Source organism: Mustela putorius, unplaced genomic scaffold (assembly GCF_011764305.1).
Source record: "Mustela putorius furo isolate JIRA1106 unplaced genomic scaffold, ASM1176430v1.1 tig00000145_pilon_pilon_pilon, whole genome shotgun sequence".
NCBI classification, from domain to species: Eukaryota; Metazoa; Chordata; class Mammalia; order Carnivora; family Mustelidae; genus Mustela; species Mustela putorius.
Window position 1 is genome coordinate 10,400,053 of NW_025421294.1, and position 12,913 is coordinate 10,412,965.

General features: G+C 37.6%; 1 protein-coding gene across 9 annotated transcripts in view; it reads left to right on the forward strand.

The window, feature by feature from the left end:
• The window catches only part of PDE4D (phosphodiesterase 4D), a 1,492,536-nt gene that overhangs the window by 1,111,966 nt on the left and 367,657 nt on the right, over positions 1–12,913 (forward strand). Inside the window, exon 1 of one of the 9 annotated variants that reach the window (XM_004744615.3) lies at positions 10,237–10,560. The exons of the other annotated variants lie outside the window; for them this stretch is intronic. Within the exon in view, the coding sequence (XP_004744672.1) occupies positions 10,472–10,560 (89 nt within the window). The 5' untranslated portion in view covers positions 10,237–10,471. Of the gene's footprint in view, positions 1–10,236; positions 10,561–12,913 lie in introns of those variants that run through there. 9 annotated transcript variants of the gene reach the window in all.

The following is a 12,913-nucleotide window of genomic DNA, read 5'->3' on the forward strand; positions in this document are numbered from 1 at the left end:
ATATCAATAACTAGGATATTCCCAATTATCTCATTCCTAACTGCCTGACTGAACTCATAATTTACTAAGAATGATGGTGCATAAAACATTCCAAAAACATATTACCTAGGACTAAACTGGAGAAGAACTTCATGGTTGACCATTTTATCACTTTAATGGATATTGATTTTGATAATTCATAATTTTTGATCATATCTTTATCATTTACTTTTTATCATTAACTTATTTTTAGCAAGATTTAAGAATTCAAGTTTGTTATGTTCTTTATATTACATAGAAAAGAAAACCCACATTGTCTGCCTGTAAAAAATTCACCGTTTAAAATAGAATAAATATTAGAGCACAGAAACTTATAATTTAGTTTTACAATAATGATCTATAAATATCATTCAGATGAATAGTATAACAGTACAACTCTTATTGTTCAAGTCCAATATGATAATTTCCTATTAAGAAACAATCTCTCTCTCTCTCTTTTAAAAATATTTTATTTGTTTATTTGACAGAGAGAGGTCACAAGTAGGCAGAGAGGCAGGCAGAGAGAGAGGGGGAAGCAGGCTCCCTGCTGAGCAGAGAGCTGGATGTGGGACTCCATCCCAGGACCCTGAGATCACGACCTGAGCCGAAGGCAGCAGCTTAACCCAATAAGCCACCCAGGTGCCCCAAAAACAATCTCTTAAGAGGCACTGGATGGCTCAGTTGGTCAAGTATCTGCTTTTGGCTCTGGTCATGATCCTGGGGTCCTGAAGTGGATCTCTCCCTCTGCCTGCTGCTCCCCCTGCTTGTGCTCTCTCTCTCTCACTCTGTCAATAAATAAACTCTTAAAAAGAAAGAGAGAAAGAAGAAAGGAAGGAAGGAAGGAAAAAAAGAAAGAAAGAAAGTCTCTTAATTGTTATCAGCATAATCTAAGTGGTAGATGCCCAGGTGTTCATTTAAAAATTTTTTCAACTTTTATATGTTTTTCCGAAATTTTTCATAATTCTATTTTGGAAAAAAAATCTCTTTTTGTTGCAGCAAGAATCATATTCTGCATTTTTTTATTTTTCCTGAAACAAGTTTTATTTGCCCCGTCAGGTTTGTGTTTTAAACATCTGCAGTTCGGCTCATTCTGGATTAAGGCCAGGCTATTGCCCTATTTATGGCATGCTTATTTTTCTTTTGATTTGTAAAAGATGCCAAGGGACAGTTTGCCAGTTTTAATGTTGTGAGCACCACTGATAACACTCTCTTCAGAAAACGTTAACCACCATAGGTTACAGAAATGTTTTTATGAGGTGAGATTTTTCCCGGTTGCAAACCTCTCCAAAGAGGGACTGGCTTCCATTTTCCTTTGTATCCCCAAGCACCTAGCACAGATTTATACCCAGGGTTGGCCCTAGTCATGAGACAAAAGCTTCTTTATAAATGTGTCTCTCTTGCCACCCTCCCAGTTTCATATAATGCTATGAATTGACTGTCAGAGAAAGTGTTTCCCCTGGGCCAGTTGCTGAGGAAAGTATTTTACCAAAAATATCTCATTTGATCTGCTTTTTAATGTTGATCACCTGAAGAATCACCTTCTCAATTGTATTAATTTTTTTCATCAACAAGACCTCAAGCCATTTTCTATAAATTCTATAAATATTTTATATCCCTTCTCTTCCTACTTCCCTGACACTTTTGAAAAATGTAAAACAGAGTCCAGTTTCTTATAAGGCTGAAGTTTCATCTTTGGTTCAGTCAGTTCTAAGATTGTTTGGGCATGATTGCCTTCACTATTACTTATCGGCATGCATGTAGCATAGCACTTGGCATATAGTAGATGCCTAATTTGTATTTATGAGTGGATAGAAGGGAAGGAGGGAGAAAGGAAGGGGAGGAAGAGTTACCTGTTGAATAAAATTTCATATGGAAACTACTTTACTACAGGCCATATCTTTAAGGATTTTGTGATTTAGTTAAGCTCACTCTTAGAAATATCAAGAAAAATACTCACTGCCCCAAAATATTTCATTATACTGCTATGGTTGGTTTTGTTTATTTGATGGCAATTTATTTTGTTTTCAAATGTAAATTCAATCCCTTAATATTTAAGTATAATGTATATCAAACTAATACAGGTATAATTTAAATCAGCATTTGAATCAGAATTTGCTATAAAGAATTTTACTTGATATCACCTGACCAATGAAAAACAATCATACCTTCTCCAATTTACTTCTACGTTTTAAAGGCAGTGAATTTAATAGAAGAAGTCCCTAATTTAGAAATAACTTATTTTCCAAAAGTTAGAGGTAAGCTAAAGTTTCAGTCAAGGCTCATTATTTACCATTTACCAAACTTGGGCAAGTCACTTAACTCTGCTGAACCAACAGAAGTAGTTAGTGATGGCAGTGGAAGAAAGGGCCAGAATGTGCCCTATTACCCTATTAATGCCCTAATTGTATAAATGTCTATTATAAATTACTCAGGTGGTTTTGAGGGTTAGATAGAAAATGGCTACATCCTATTACAAAATAAAAACCAATAACACAAACATACTTTGCTTTCTTTCACTGTTTTTGAAATACCCAGCATTCTATTTTAGCCCCTAGTGAATGGCTGCCATTGGTTAGACAGACTAAAAAGTGTTTCAGTGTCTCTTGATGTAAACTATACAGAAGGAAAAGGCAGAGCAGTACACAGGGCATTCAGAAACACTGACATTACCACTTTTTCTCAAGCATTGCCGTCCTCTGCCAGGCCTCCTCTCTCTCTGCCTTGGTAACACTCTGGTTATCACAGCTGAGCTCACGCGACCCTGTCCTCAGCCTCAGTCCCCAGGCTCTGAAATTAGGAATTTAAAGAACTTGGGGAAGTCAGGTATGATGGAGACAAGATTTGAGATAGGCAGAACTGACTGGGACACATATCTCCAATGTATATTACTTTTGTGGTGTCAGCCAAGCTATTTACCCTCTGCAAACCTCAGGGTTCTCATCTATAAAATGGCCACAGTAGGGGCACCTGGGTGGCTCAGTCAGCTGAGCATCTGACTCGTGTTTTGGCTCAGCTCATGACCATGTAGGTCATGAGATCCAGACCTGCCTGGGGCTCTGCACTCATCTGGGAGTCTGTTTGGGGTACTCCTTCTCCCTTGCTGAACTCTCTCTGTAGAATGAATAAATAACTTTAAAAAAAATAAAATTGCAAAAATAATGTCTGTCTGAGAGGGTGGGTTTAGATTAAACAAGATTATGTAACTATTGTACATAGTGCCTGTTACTTCTGTGAAAATCCAAAACTTCCACCATGACTTATCTCTCTGGAGAAAGGGACCGGCGGTCATTCACTCCTCCCTCAGTTATATTCTAGGCCTCTGTTGGCTAAGAGGATAGGTTTTCTCATTTGAAAGACCCCAGTCTTAGTCTCAGATCTCCCATTCCTTGGCTGCATGATCAGAGGGGCAAGTTACCCCAATTTTCTAAGCCTCTTTTTCTCTTGTCATAAAACAGAATAAAAATAGACTAAATTCATAGATACAGTATTATGGGGATGATATAAGGTATGTTACGCCCTTATCAAAATAAATACCAAATTAGTCATTGATACCATCTTAGTAAAACAAGGAATTACAAAAGGATACCCTGACCTGGTGGTAACATTTGCTTCACAGACTCTGTCAATACACGAGGAGTATCAAGGTGAGGAATGGGGCCTGGTGATAGCAGGGGTGACAGCAAGTACCCAGGAATGGGAAGTTCATGAATGTTAGCTCCAATAAATGGAAATCCATATTTAGCAAGATATTGAACACTGTCATGGAAAAAAGTCACAGTGCCAAAGTTGAACACATGAGATTGTTGTTATTTAGAAGATTCTTGTTATTTGGGGTCTTTTTCTTTCTCCCTAGAGAGTGATTTTATTTCTCAGCCTGGCAATTCCATCACTGCTTTAAATTGTTTGTTAACATAGTTCTAAAAAACTGAGAAGAGGCCATTTCTGTCCTTATTTGGTGTGTGGTCAACATGAGAGCAGCATGAGCTGGAGTCAGTGTTTCAAATGCTTTTGCAGTTAAATGACCTGTCTTGCAGCATCCCTTAAGTTTCAGAAAAATAAATAGAAGTGTTTCTATATTTAGGTGAAGCTGAGGATTTTGAACACTTGTGAAAAATCCATTAGCTAATTTTAGTAGAATTCCTTGTCCCTCCTACCCGCCTTTTTTTTTTTTTTTTTTTTTTTTTTTTTACTTCTAGTACATAGAACCAGGAGAGGGTTTGCAAATAAAACATTAAGATTTTGTTAAAGGACTAACTTGTAAAATATAACGGCTTGGTATTCTGTCCCTTTACATTTAGGATAAAAAGATTTCAAATAGAAAAAAAAATTACCCATCGAAATTGAAGATTGATAGCCCTTTTGCACTGGCAAAATGGTATTGCTACTTACCATGTTTATGAGGTGACCCATTCTACAGAACAATTTTGAACATTGGAAATGTTTCTAACAGTTTAAAAAAAAAAATTCCCTAGCTGACCAAAAAGCTTGACATTGTCAGTAGTAGTGCTTAAAACTTTGTGTGGTCTCTTCAAAATATTTTTGTATAAATTACCCTATTCATTCCTCTCCAAATCTCTTTGCAGTAGTTCTCATTTGGGTAAGTGAGGTATTGAAAATTTAGCAAGGTCAGGTAATAGTGCTCAAGGTCATGTGGCAAGTTTATGGCATGACTGTTGCTCTAATACCCTCTCTGTAATGCCCAGCATATTTGCCCAATGATGCTTCATCAAAAACCAAACCAAACCAACCAACCAAACAGCAACAAAAACAACAAGAAAACCCTAATCTGAGGATAGGCCTATAATTCACTTGGTCATAACAGTGGCAATTTTTTTTTCTGGTTTTATTATTTTATTTATGGCTTTTTCAGAGAAAATATGTAAGTCCTACCATGGCAAAATGTTTTGCCCCTACTTGGGAACACAAAAGAATATAATAAAGGTGATGCATCTTCTTGTCGGAAGCCCTGAGGTTATTGGTTTGTTCATTCATTAAACATCATTGTGACTTATTTTCCTAGGTTAATTGCTGGGCCCTGGGCATCCAGTGGAGAAGCAAATATGGTCTATATCCTTTAGATGGCTAGGTGTGTGAGGGAAGACTGATGTTGAATAAGTAGTGATTACAAATGTGCTGAGAGTGACAAAGAGGAAGTGCAGAGTGCTGTGGAGACTTCCCTTGATCTGGTAAGCAGGGAAGGCTTCTTGGAGGAAGTAGCTTTCAAAATGAAATTCTATAATCCACCCTTTCACTTACTAGTCAATATCTAAGGAGAGGTTGTTGTTTTTACAGTCTGCACACATGAATACAATATTGGGAAAAAAAAGGTTTTCTGACTTTTAAAAATGTTATGCACAAAAAGTTGGACAATATGACAATTATTGACCCCAGAATATTTTACACACGTTAAAAACATCATGTTTATTTCTTTATTTCAGGTGATTACCATATGTTAATTTGAAATTTTTTAAAGAATTTGACTCTATAATATTTCCTGTTGACTACTTAAAGAAATCTGTTTGGACTTTATCGGTCATCTAATAGATGCTTAATAAACATAAAATATATTACCCTTCCTGTTAGTTTTTCCCTCCTTGATTTCTTTCTTTCAGCCCCCATTTACCCAAGTATTTAGGACAAACTCAATGCTTTTTTGGTTAGAAATGGTTTGACTTAATTATCTTCTGAATTGCTAAAAAGAATCCTAAAATAATGTAGATGGAAACTTTAAATGTATAGTAAAACATTTGGATTCAAATCCAGTTTTATTTATCTTCTATTCTGATATTTAATCACACCTCTTGTCAGTTGTTTTATTTTATGTCTTAATAATGTTAGCTCTTTAATTACATTTTATTTCTATTTGGGTCCTCAGACTAAAGTTTGTGTTTGTAGCCAATTAAAACACAGAGCACATTTTCCTAATGCTCTTAAGACTATGGGTACTATCAATTTTGTTAGCATTCTGTTAGTGCGACAACTTGTAAGATCATTATTCTCCATTTTAGAACACAAAACAATTCACCTCTAAATCACGTAGGCACATGTCAGGTTTAGAATGCCTATTTGAAAGCAGATCAAGAAAAGGCTAGTGTTATTTTGCGACATTTCCATTTGGAGTAATAATCCATAGTTGAGGGGTGCCTGAGTGGCTCAGTCAGTTAAGCATCTGACTCTTGATTTCATGATCTCTCTATTGTGAGAAAGAGCCCTGAGTTGGGCTCCATGCTCAGCAGGGAGTCCGCTAGGGATTTTTCTCTCTCCTTCTCCCTCTGCCCCCCCCCACTAAAATAAATAAATACATCTTTAAAAAATAGTTGATAGTTGGGGCGCCTGGGTGGCTCAGTGGGTTAAAGCCTCTGCCTTCGGCTCAGGTCATGATCCCAGGTTCCTGGGATTGAGCCCCACATTGGGCTCTCTGCTCAGCAGGGAACCTGCTTCCTCCTCTTTCTGCCTGCCTCTCTGCCTACTCTTAATCTCTGTTGTCAAATAAATAAAATATTTTAAAACAAATAGTTGATAGTTGATTTTGGTAATACATGAATGTAATAAAAACCACAGTTATGGATACCATATGATTACTAGTTTAGAGAAGTGTGCAAGTCCGATTGTTAAATTTCCTTTTGGCATGCTCTTTTGCAATTGGTCACCATGAAAATAGAATTCTCACAGTGAAACTCCTGTCCGAGGTAGCTGATAAATGAACATGAAATGAGGTTGTTTGCTCCCAAGTTACCTTCTGCCACCTTCGAATCTGTGACCAGCCACGATTTCAAACTACAGCATTATCCCGGACCCTATCTCCGCCTGGTCTGGCTTCCTGAGGCAGTGTATTTCAACATAATGCAACGCCACTAATGTAACTCTTTGTTTCTCTGAAGTTCAGCTCACCAGCCCCCACCTGTCAAAATAGCGGCTTGGAGTATGCAAATGTCTATGTGGGTTGTGTTTAAAGTTTTCCACTTTTAAATTTGGGACTTCCAATTTGATTCATATTAGTTATCTCCTATAAAGGAAATGCTGAGTTTCTGTGTCACACACCAAACCCCAAATTTACCACTTGTAACATCTGGAATCTTGGAACCAAAATCCCAGAAATATTCGAGAGGCAAAGAAGATGCCTTATATAGAGCTGCAGAGCATAAGGTCTACATTATTGGGAGGAGGTGGGCAAGTTGTTGAGTTTTTAGGGATGTTAGGAATTATTGGATAGCGATTTGGTGGAGACAAAATTCAGATTTCAGAATCTGGTTTTCCTGGAGTTATAAGCTGAGTTTCCAGATTGTAGAAGAAGAGATTGTCTCAGGGATGGAACTTCTCTGCCTCCAAATCCTGTTTCTACTAATATTCTTATGGGTAAAAGAGTGTTTAACAGTGACATGTTAAATATTCAAATTATTACCTTCTTTTTCTACCCTTTAATACATGTGCAATTAAAGTTATAAACATCTGTTTAAAATGTGAATGACAGCAAGGTTCATCCTAGCAAACACCTTATTTAATTTTGATTTTTTTCCAGATGTCTAAATTCATGTCTATGAAGTACTAGCCAGTTCTTCCATAGGATATTGATATTTACACTTGAAATCAAGCTTAATTTTACTCATGATTAATGTCAGAAATAATGTCAGAAATGTAGCTTATTTCTGTGACCTTGTTGAGGCCTAGGAACCTACAGGGGGATTATATATAACTGTATGGAAGAAATGAGAAGGAGGCAGTGAGTAATTATTTCAGGAAAAAAATAACATTAACATTGGAAGATACTTCTTATATCCACATCCGATTTCACATTAGGAAAAAGGACCACATTTTCCATTTCCCTGGTTATCATTTTACATTTACATTTTTTAAGATTTTATTTATTTATTTGAGAGGAAGAGAGCATAAGCAGAAGGACAGAGGGAGAGAGACAAGCAGACTCCCACTGAATGAGGAGCCCAATGCAGGGCTCAATTCTAGGACCCTGAGATCAGGTCCAGAGCCACAGGTAGATGCTCAACTGACTGAGGCACCCAGGCACCACTTACATTTACATTTAGATTGTTTTTATTCTGGTTAAAGATTCCAGTTGTCCAATGTCAAGAATCAGGGAAGAAAAGAAGGAAGAAATACTTTGGCAGTAATGAAACAGACAACTTTGCGTCTCTTTTGTTGTACATTTCCTTTAGAAAAAGTTGGACATTCCACAATATCTTCATTCTGCATTATAATTATGCCTTGGTGTTTTATCAGTCAGATATCAGTTAATAGAACATTCTTCTAAAAAGGTAAATTGGAATGGAGATAAAGACAGATGTTAGCCGAAATACCTATGACTGGCTCTATTCTGCGCAGTCCATCTTGCCATGACCAGTATAATTGGGATAACAAAGCAAATCGTGTTTTTTTTGCTCCCCAAGTCGTGTATGTGGACTGCAGCTTTTATTTTCAGGACACACTGAGGCTCTTTCACCTGTAAAATGTAAAATGCCACCAGTGAGGAAAGTTCTGTCCTATGTAGAAAGTGAGAGAAATTCATATTAGCTAGTACCACCCCTCCTGCTCTCATGCCTGTCTGTGTGTTTCCCCCCTCTCCCCACTGTCTCCCTCGATCTGCTCTCAGGGGCTCCTCCTCACTCCGCATTCTCCTGTGCTTTCTAACTTCAGTTTCAGATAAAGCCATGCTACCAAACACCAAGTTGCTCAGCAGCTTCCTAACTCTGCCAGGAGTATTTGCATTTTCTCCGAGCTGTCCAAAGTGGGAATCAAATAGTTTAAAAGAATGAAATGATAATAGTGAGATTTCATCTACCAAGAAGGGCAGACTCGTGTAGGTATAGACACAGGCACTTTCTTGGTCTTTCTCAAAGAATACCTGAAAGGTGGCCTCCAATTTTGCTCTTGTGGGTTGTGGATCCATGGACAAAAGCAGCAAGGTGGGATTTGTGAAGCATGTGAATACTGATGGTTGATTCAGAGAGAACGTGTCTGTTTATGAACTCTTGGCTCCTCCAAATTTGCTCTTGCTTAGTCAGCTCTCTCCTACTCACTCTTGGAGCCCATCTGCCAGATAACAAAGAGGTGAAACTATGAAAATGTTTTCTATTGCTTCTTCACAAAGCTGATATGGAACCTGTCGTGCTCTCAAGAACCCCTGGTGTGCCAGATTCTGTGGGGGAAAATACGTGTCCTACTTACTTACTTGAGCTTTTATAAAAAGTACATGAATGTTTTGGACCCCTTGGCTATGTCAGAGATAGACAGGTTGGTATTGGTCTCCAAATTTGGCACATGTGATGGCCATCAGTAAGTTCAACTGTCAGCCCATTTTGTCCAGCTCAGAGCAGGTTAAATTCACTCTCGAGCACTCCAAGCCTCTCTAATCTTATCTGAGAGAAGTGGAGTTCTGCCTTGGTTTACAGTTGAGGTCACCCATGGGGCATTGTTTGGACAGGGACTGATGGAATTATGCTGCACTGTTAACATTAAATACCACTCTGCGGTGAGGAGTGATGACGGCATCGGGGTCCTTTGACTCCTTGCATACAACATCTTGAAATATATGCCTCCCTGAAATGTGCTGGACTCATAAAGCATGTGAAGGGCTCTGTTTGGCTTTCGTCATTTATTTAATTTGAAAGAAAGTGTTTTAAGGGATTTATCAGGGAGTTAAGAAATGTTTCTAAGGACTAGGAAATGAACAAGGAAAATTGATCTTTGTTGTCAAAGTCATGCATTATAATTGCCTCTCCAAGGTGACACGCCATCTCCTTGAGGGAAAAGCTGCCAAAAGCTTTGAAAGTGATCCGCCTGTTTTCTTCCCACGCTGACTTGGAGGGAGGTGCTGGTATTTCAGGACGATTAAATCCTTGTGAAAGTTTTGCAACTAATGATGTCCATCCCTGTTTCTAAGAGAAGTTGGAATAAAGAAAATTCTATTTGGCATCTAGTTGTGTGAAATGTAGTAATCTTTGTTGAATTTCCCCATTGTAGATATGTTATTACTTTTTTTTTTTTTTTTTTAACAAAGGGCCCTCTGTTAACCTCTTTTTCTTTTAAACTTTGCATTTGATGAAAAGGTTCACCCACAATCAATCATACTTTTCATTGTGTGTGTTTATGTGCGTTTCGTGCTTTTCAGGAGTGGCATGTGACTATGCTGTTTAATCAGGACTATATTTAAAAACAAATTTGTGAGAGTGTGTTGCTCATATTATTAATGAGATAAGGTCTGAGTGAAGCAAGCTCTGTCGCAAAGGGCAAGTGTCATGCAGCAGGAAGTCCTAGCCATCCCTCCCACCCCTGCTTCAGCCAGCCTGCCACCTCCTTGTCAGCGCATACCTCCACACAGAGGAAATGCCCTCACTCAGCCACAAGTGCCTCCTGCTCAGCGTGGGGCCCTCAGGCCCCCGGGCCCTGTACCAACTCTGACTTTCTGCGGTTTCCAGCGATCCTGGCACCTTCCTTACAAATGGCTTTTCTTTGGGATCCTCAGGGAGTCACAGTGCCAGGACCATCTCCCAGAGCCAAAACAAGATTGCGTTTCTCAAAGTCCTACAGGTATCACTCTTTACTTTTTGTAGCCGGGAAGAATTTTTTTAATCAGTCTCTGTAGCTTTAGCCCTTCCCTCCTCACCCCACCCTCCGAAATATGCTTTTGCCCTGTGTTGATCTATTTAACTCCTAACATGCGTTGCTAGCCATATACGAAATATGAGTGACCAAGAGATGAACCTTAAACTTGTCGGGGGTATGTGGGAACCTGAGAAGTAGCAGGAAGTTAACTAACTCTAAAAGCTAATTTTGAGTGTTAAATGGTGAACTTTAAAAAAACAGCATTCTATTACTGGCATCTGGAAAACAAGAGTATTAGCATCCCTGATGGAGTTAAAAGAGTCAACATTGGTCATGCTAACTTTCAGTTAACCCTGTAAATATTAGGAAAGGTATCTTGCTTGATTAAACAGGCAATCAAGCAATAAAAAGGAAATACTACTATCTTGTTTATAAGGGTTTCCGGGCACATTTACATGGAAAAGTTGCAACTGTCTCTGGAATCTAGATGGTACTTTAGTGTTTTAATCTTGTTCAGGAGAATTAGATACCATAAAATCAAAATCGATGTTCTGTTAATCGTTTCTTTCTGAAGATTTCTATAGAAATCATATGAAAGATCTTGACTTTATGATCTCAATAAATCGTCAATGACAACATTGTTTTATGTCCAAGTTAGCTTATTTTAACCAAATAACTAGAAAAAAAAAAAAGAAGACAGTGAGGGAAAAAAAAATCTTTGATTTCCTTCTCTGCTGAGTATTCTAGCTATTTACAAGGAAAAGATTGATCTTCACACTTTTGTTTGTTTGCTTCTGATTGGTTAGTCTGCAAGCAGTGAAAGCTATTTCAGGAAAAGCAAATACAGCTGAAACTGTTTGCAAAGTTTTGAGAATATCTTTCTTATTTAGACCAAATGCAACATATCTGGGGACTACTTGGCCTATATAGAAGTATGCATTAAATTTGGGTTATAATGTCTTCTGATTTACTTGCATAAAAAGCATTTGAATTTTGGTTTAAAATAATTCATGAGTAAATTCATGGGAGACCGTATAGAAAATAGTGCCCTCAGAACTTATTCAGGAACTGTAAAATCAGAGAAAGCAAATTCTATAATTCACTTATAGGAACAATGCATGAGCAAATTTTGACCACGATAAATAAAAATTGGCAGCTAAAAGTGTAGGTAGCAGTTCCATTTATTTCTAGTTCAAAACAAAAGAAATACCATTTATTTTTTACTAATTATATTAATTTATTAGTTATAAATACAGTGAAACAGTAGAAATGATGCACCCTACTATGCATTCTACTGAATGCACATCTCATGCTTATTATTTGCATCTCATGCTTCTTATATACTAAGTTGTATGCTCATCAAAGATTTGTAAACATTACAGTGCTTATTTCCAATAGATGGTGACCTCTCGACTCTCCTCATCATTGAGACCTGATTACAAGTCCCAGGATATCATACATGTCTAGCTACTGGATAGTGTGAAAGGACTAACATGTGGCACTAGTGTTTCAGAAATATTAAAAAAAATTCAATTTAAGCTCTACTTTATGATTTGCAGATACATTATGAAACTTGCCTTCATCTGGCAAAGTTATTTCATTGTCCTTCAGTCAAATTCCAGTCCTTTCCAAAATAAAACAAACAGTGAGATGTGTAAGGATGAGTTTTCCATGGATTTAAGTGCCCTTGTTGGTAGTTCTAACACGCCTTTTTCCTAGCAAGAGGTTAGAGTGATATCCTGAATCACCATCATGGGCCTATCTCTTTTGGAGATATCTCTTTTTGGAGATATCTCTTTTTGATAGACCTTGTCTCTCATCAGTTTGCTTTTAATTTGTGTGTGAACCGCACATGTAATAAACAGTTTTACATACTGTCTTCACTATACTTTGGGTGCTCTTTTGTCTCTCCATTTGGACTATAAATCCTTTGATGCCATAAGCTCGCTTATATGTGACAGGAGTGCCATTAATGCATATTTGATGAGACATCTTGCTATACTGTTTTAGTTGCTATCACTGTTTTATTTTGAAAGTCAACTTGTTGAATAATCAGGGCCTATCACAGGCCAAGAGTCCAGTGGAAGGTTAGGGAACTAGGAGGGCCGATGGCTACTCTGGTCTCACATTTTCAGAGGTCTGTCAGTGTTCAAAAAGATTATGCATTCAATACAGAAGTATACTGACAATAATGAAAAAAAATGTTTATCGTACAACTATAAATTTTTAACAGACTACACCATGTCAAATGAACCACAAATCAATATATGCATGTATGTGCACCCACACACAGGCACACACACACTTAAATTCTATAGTTATCTTGTGAATAGCACAT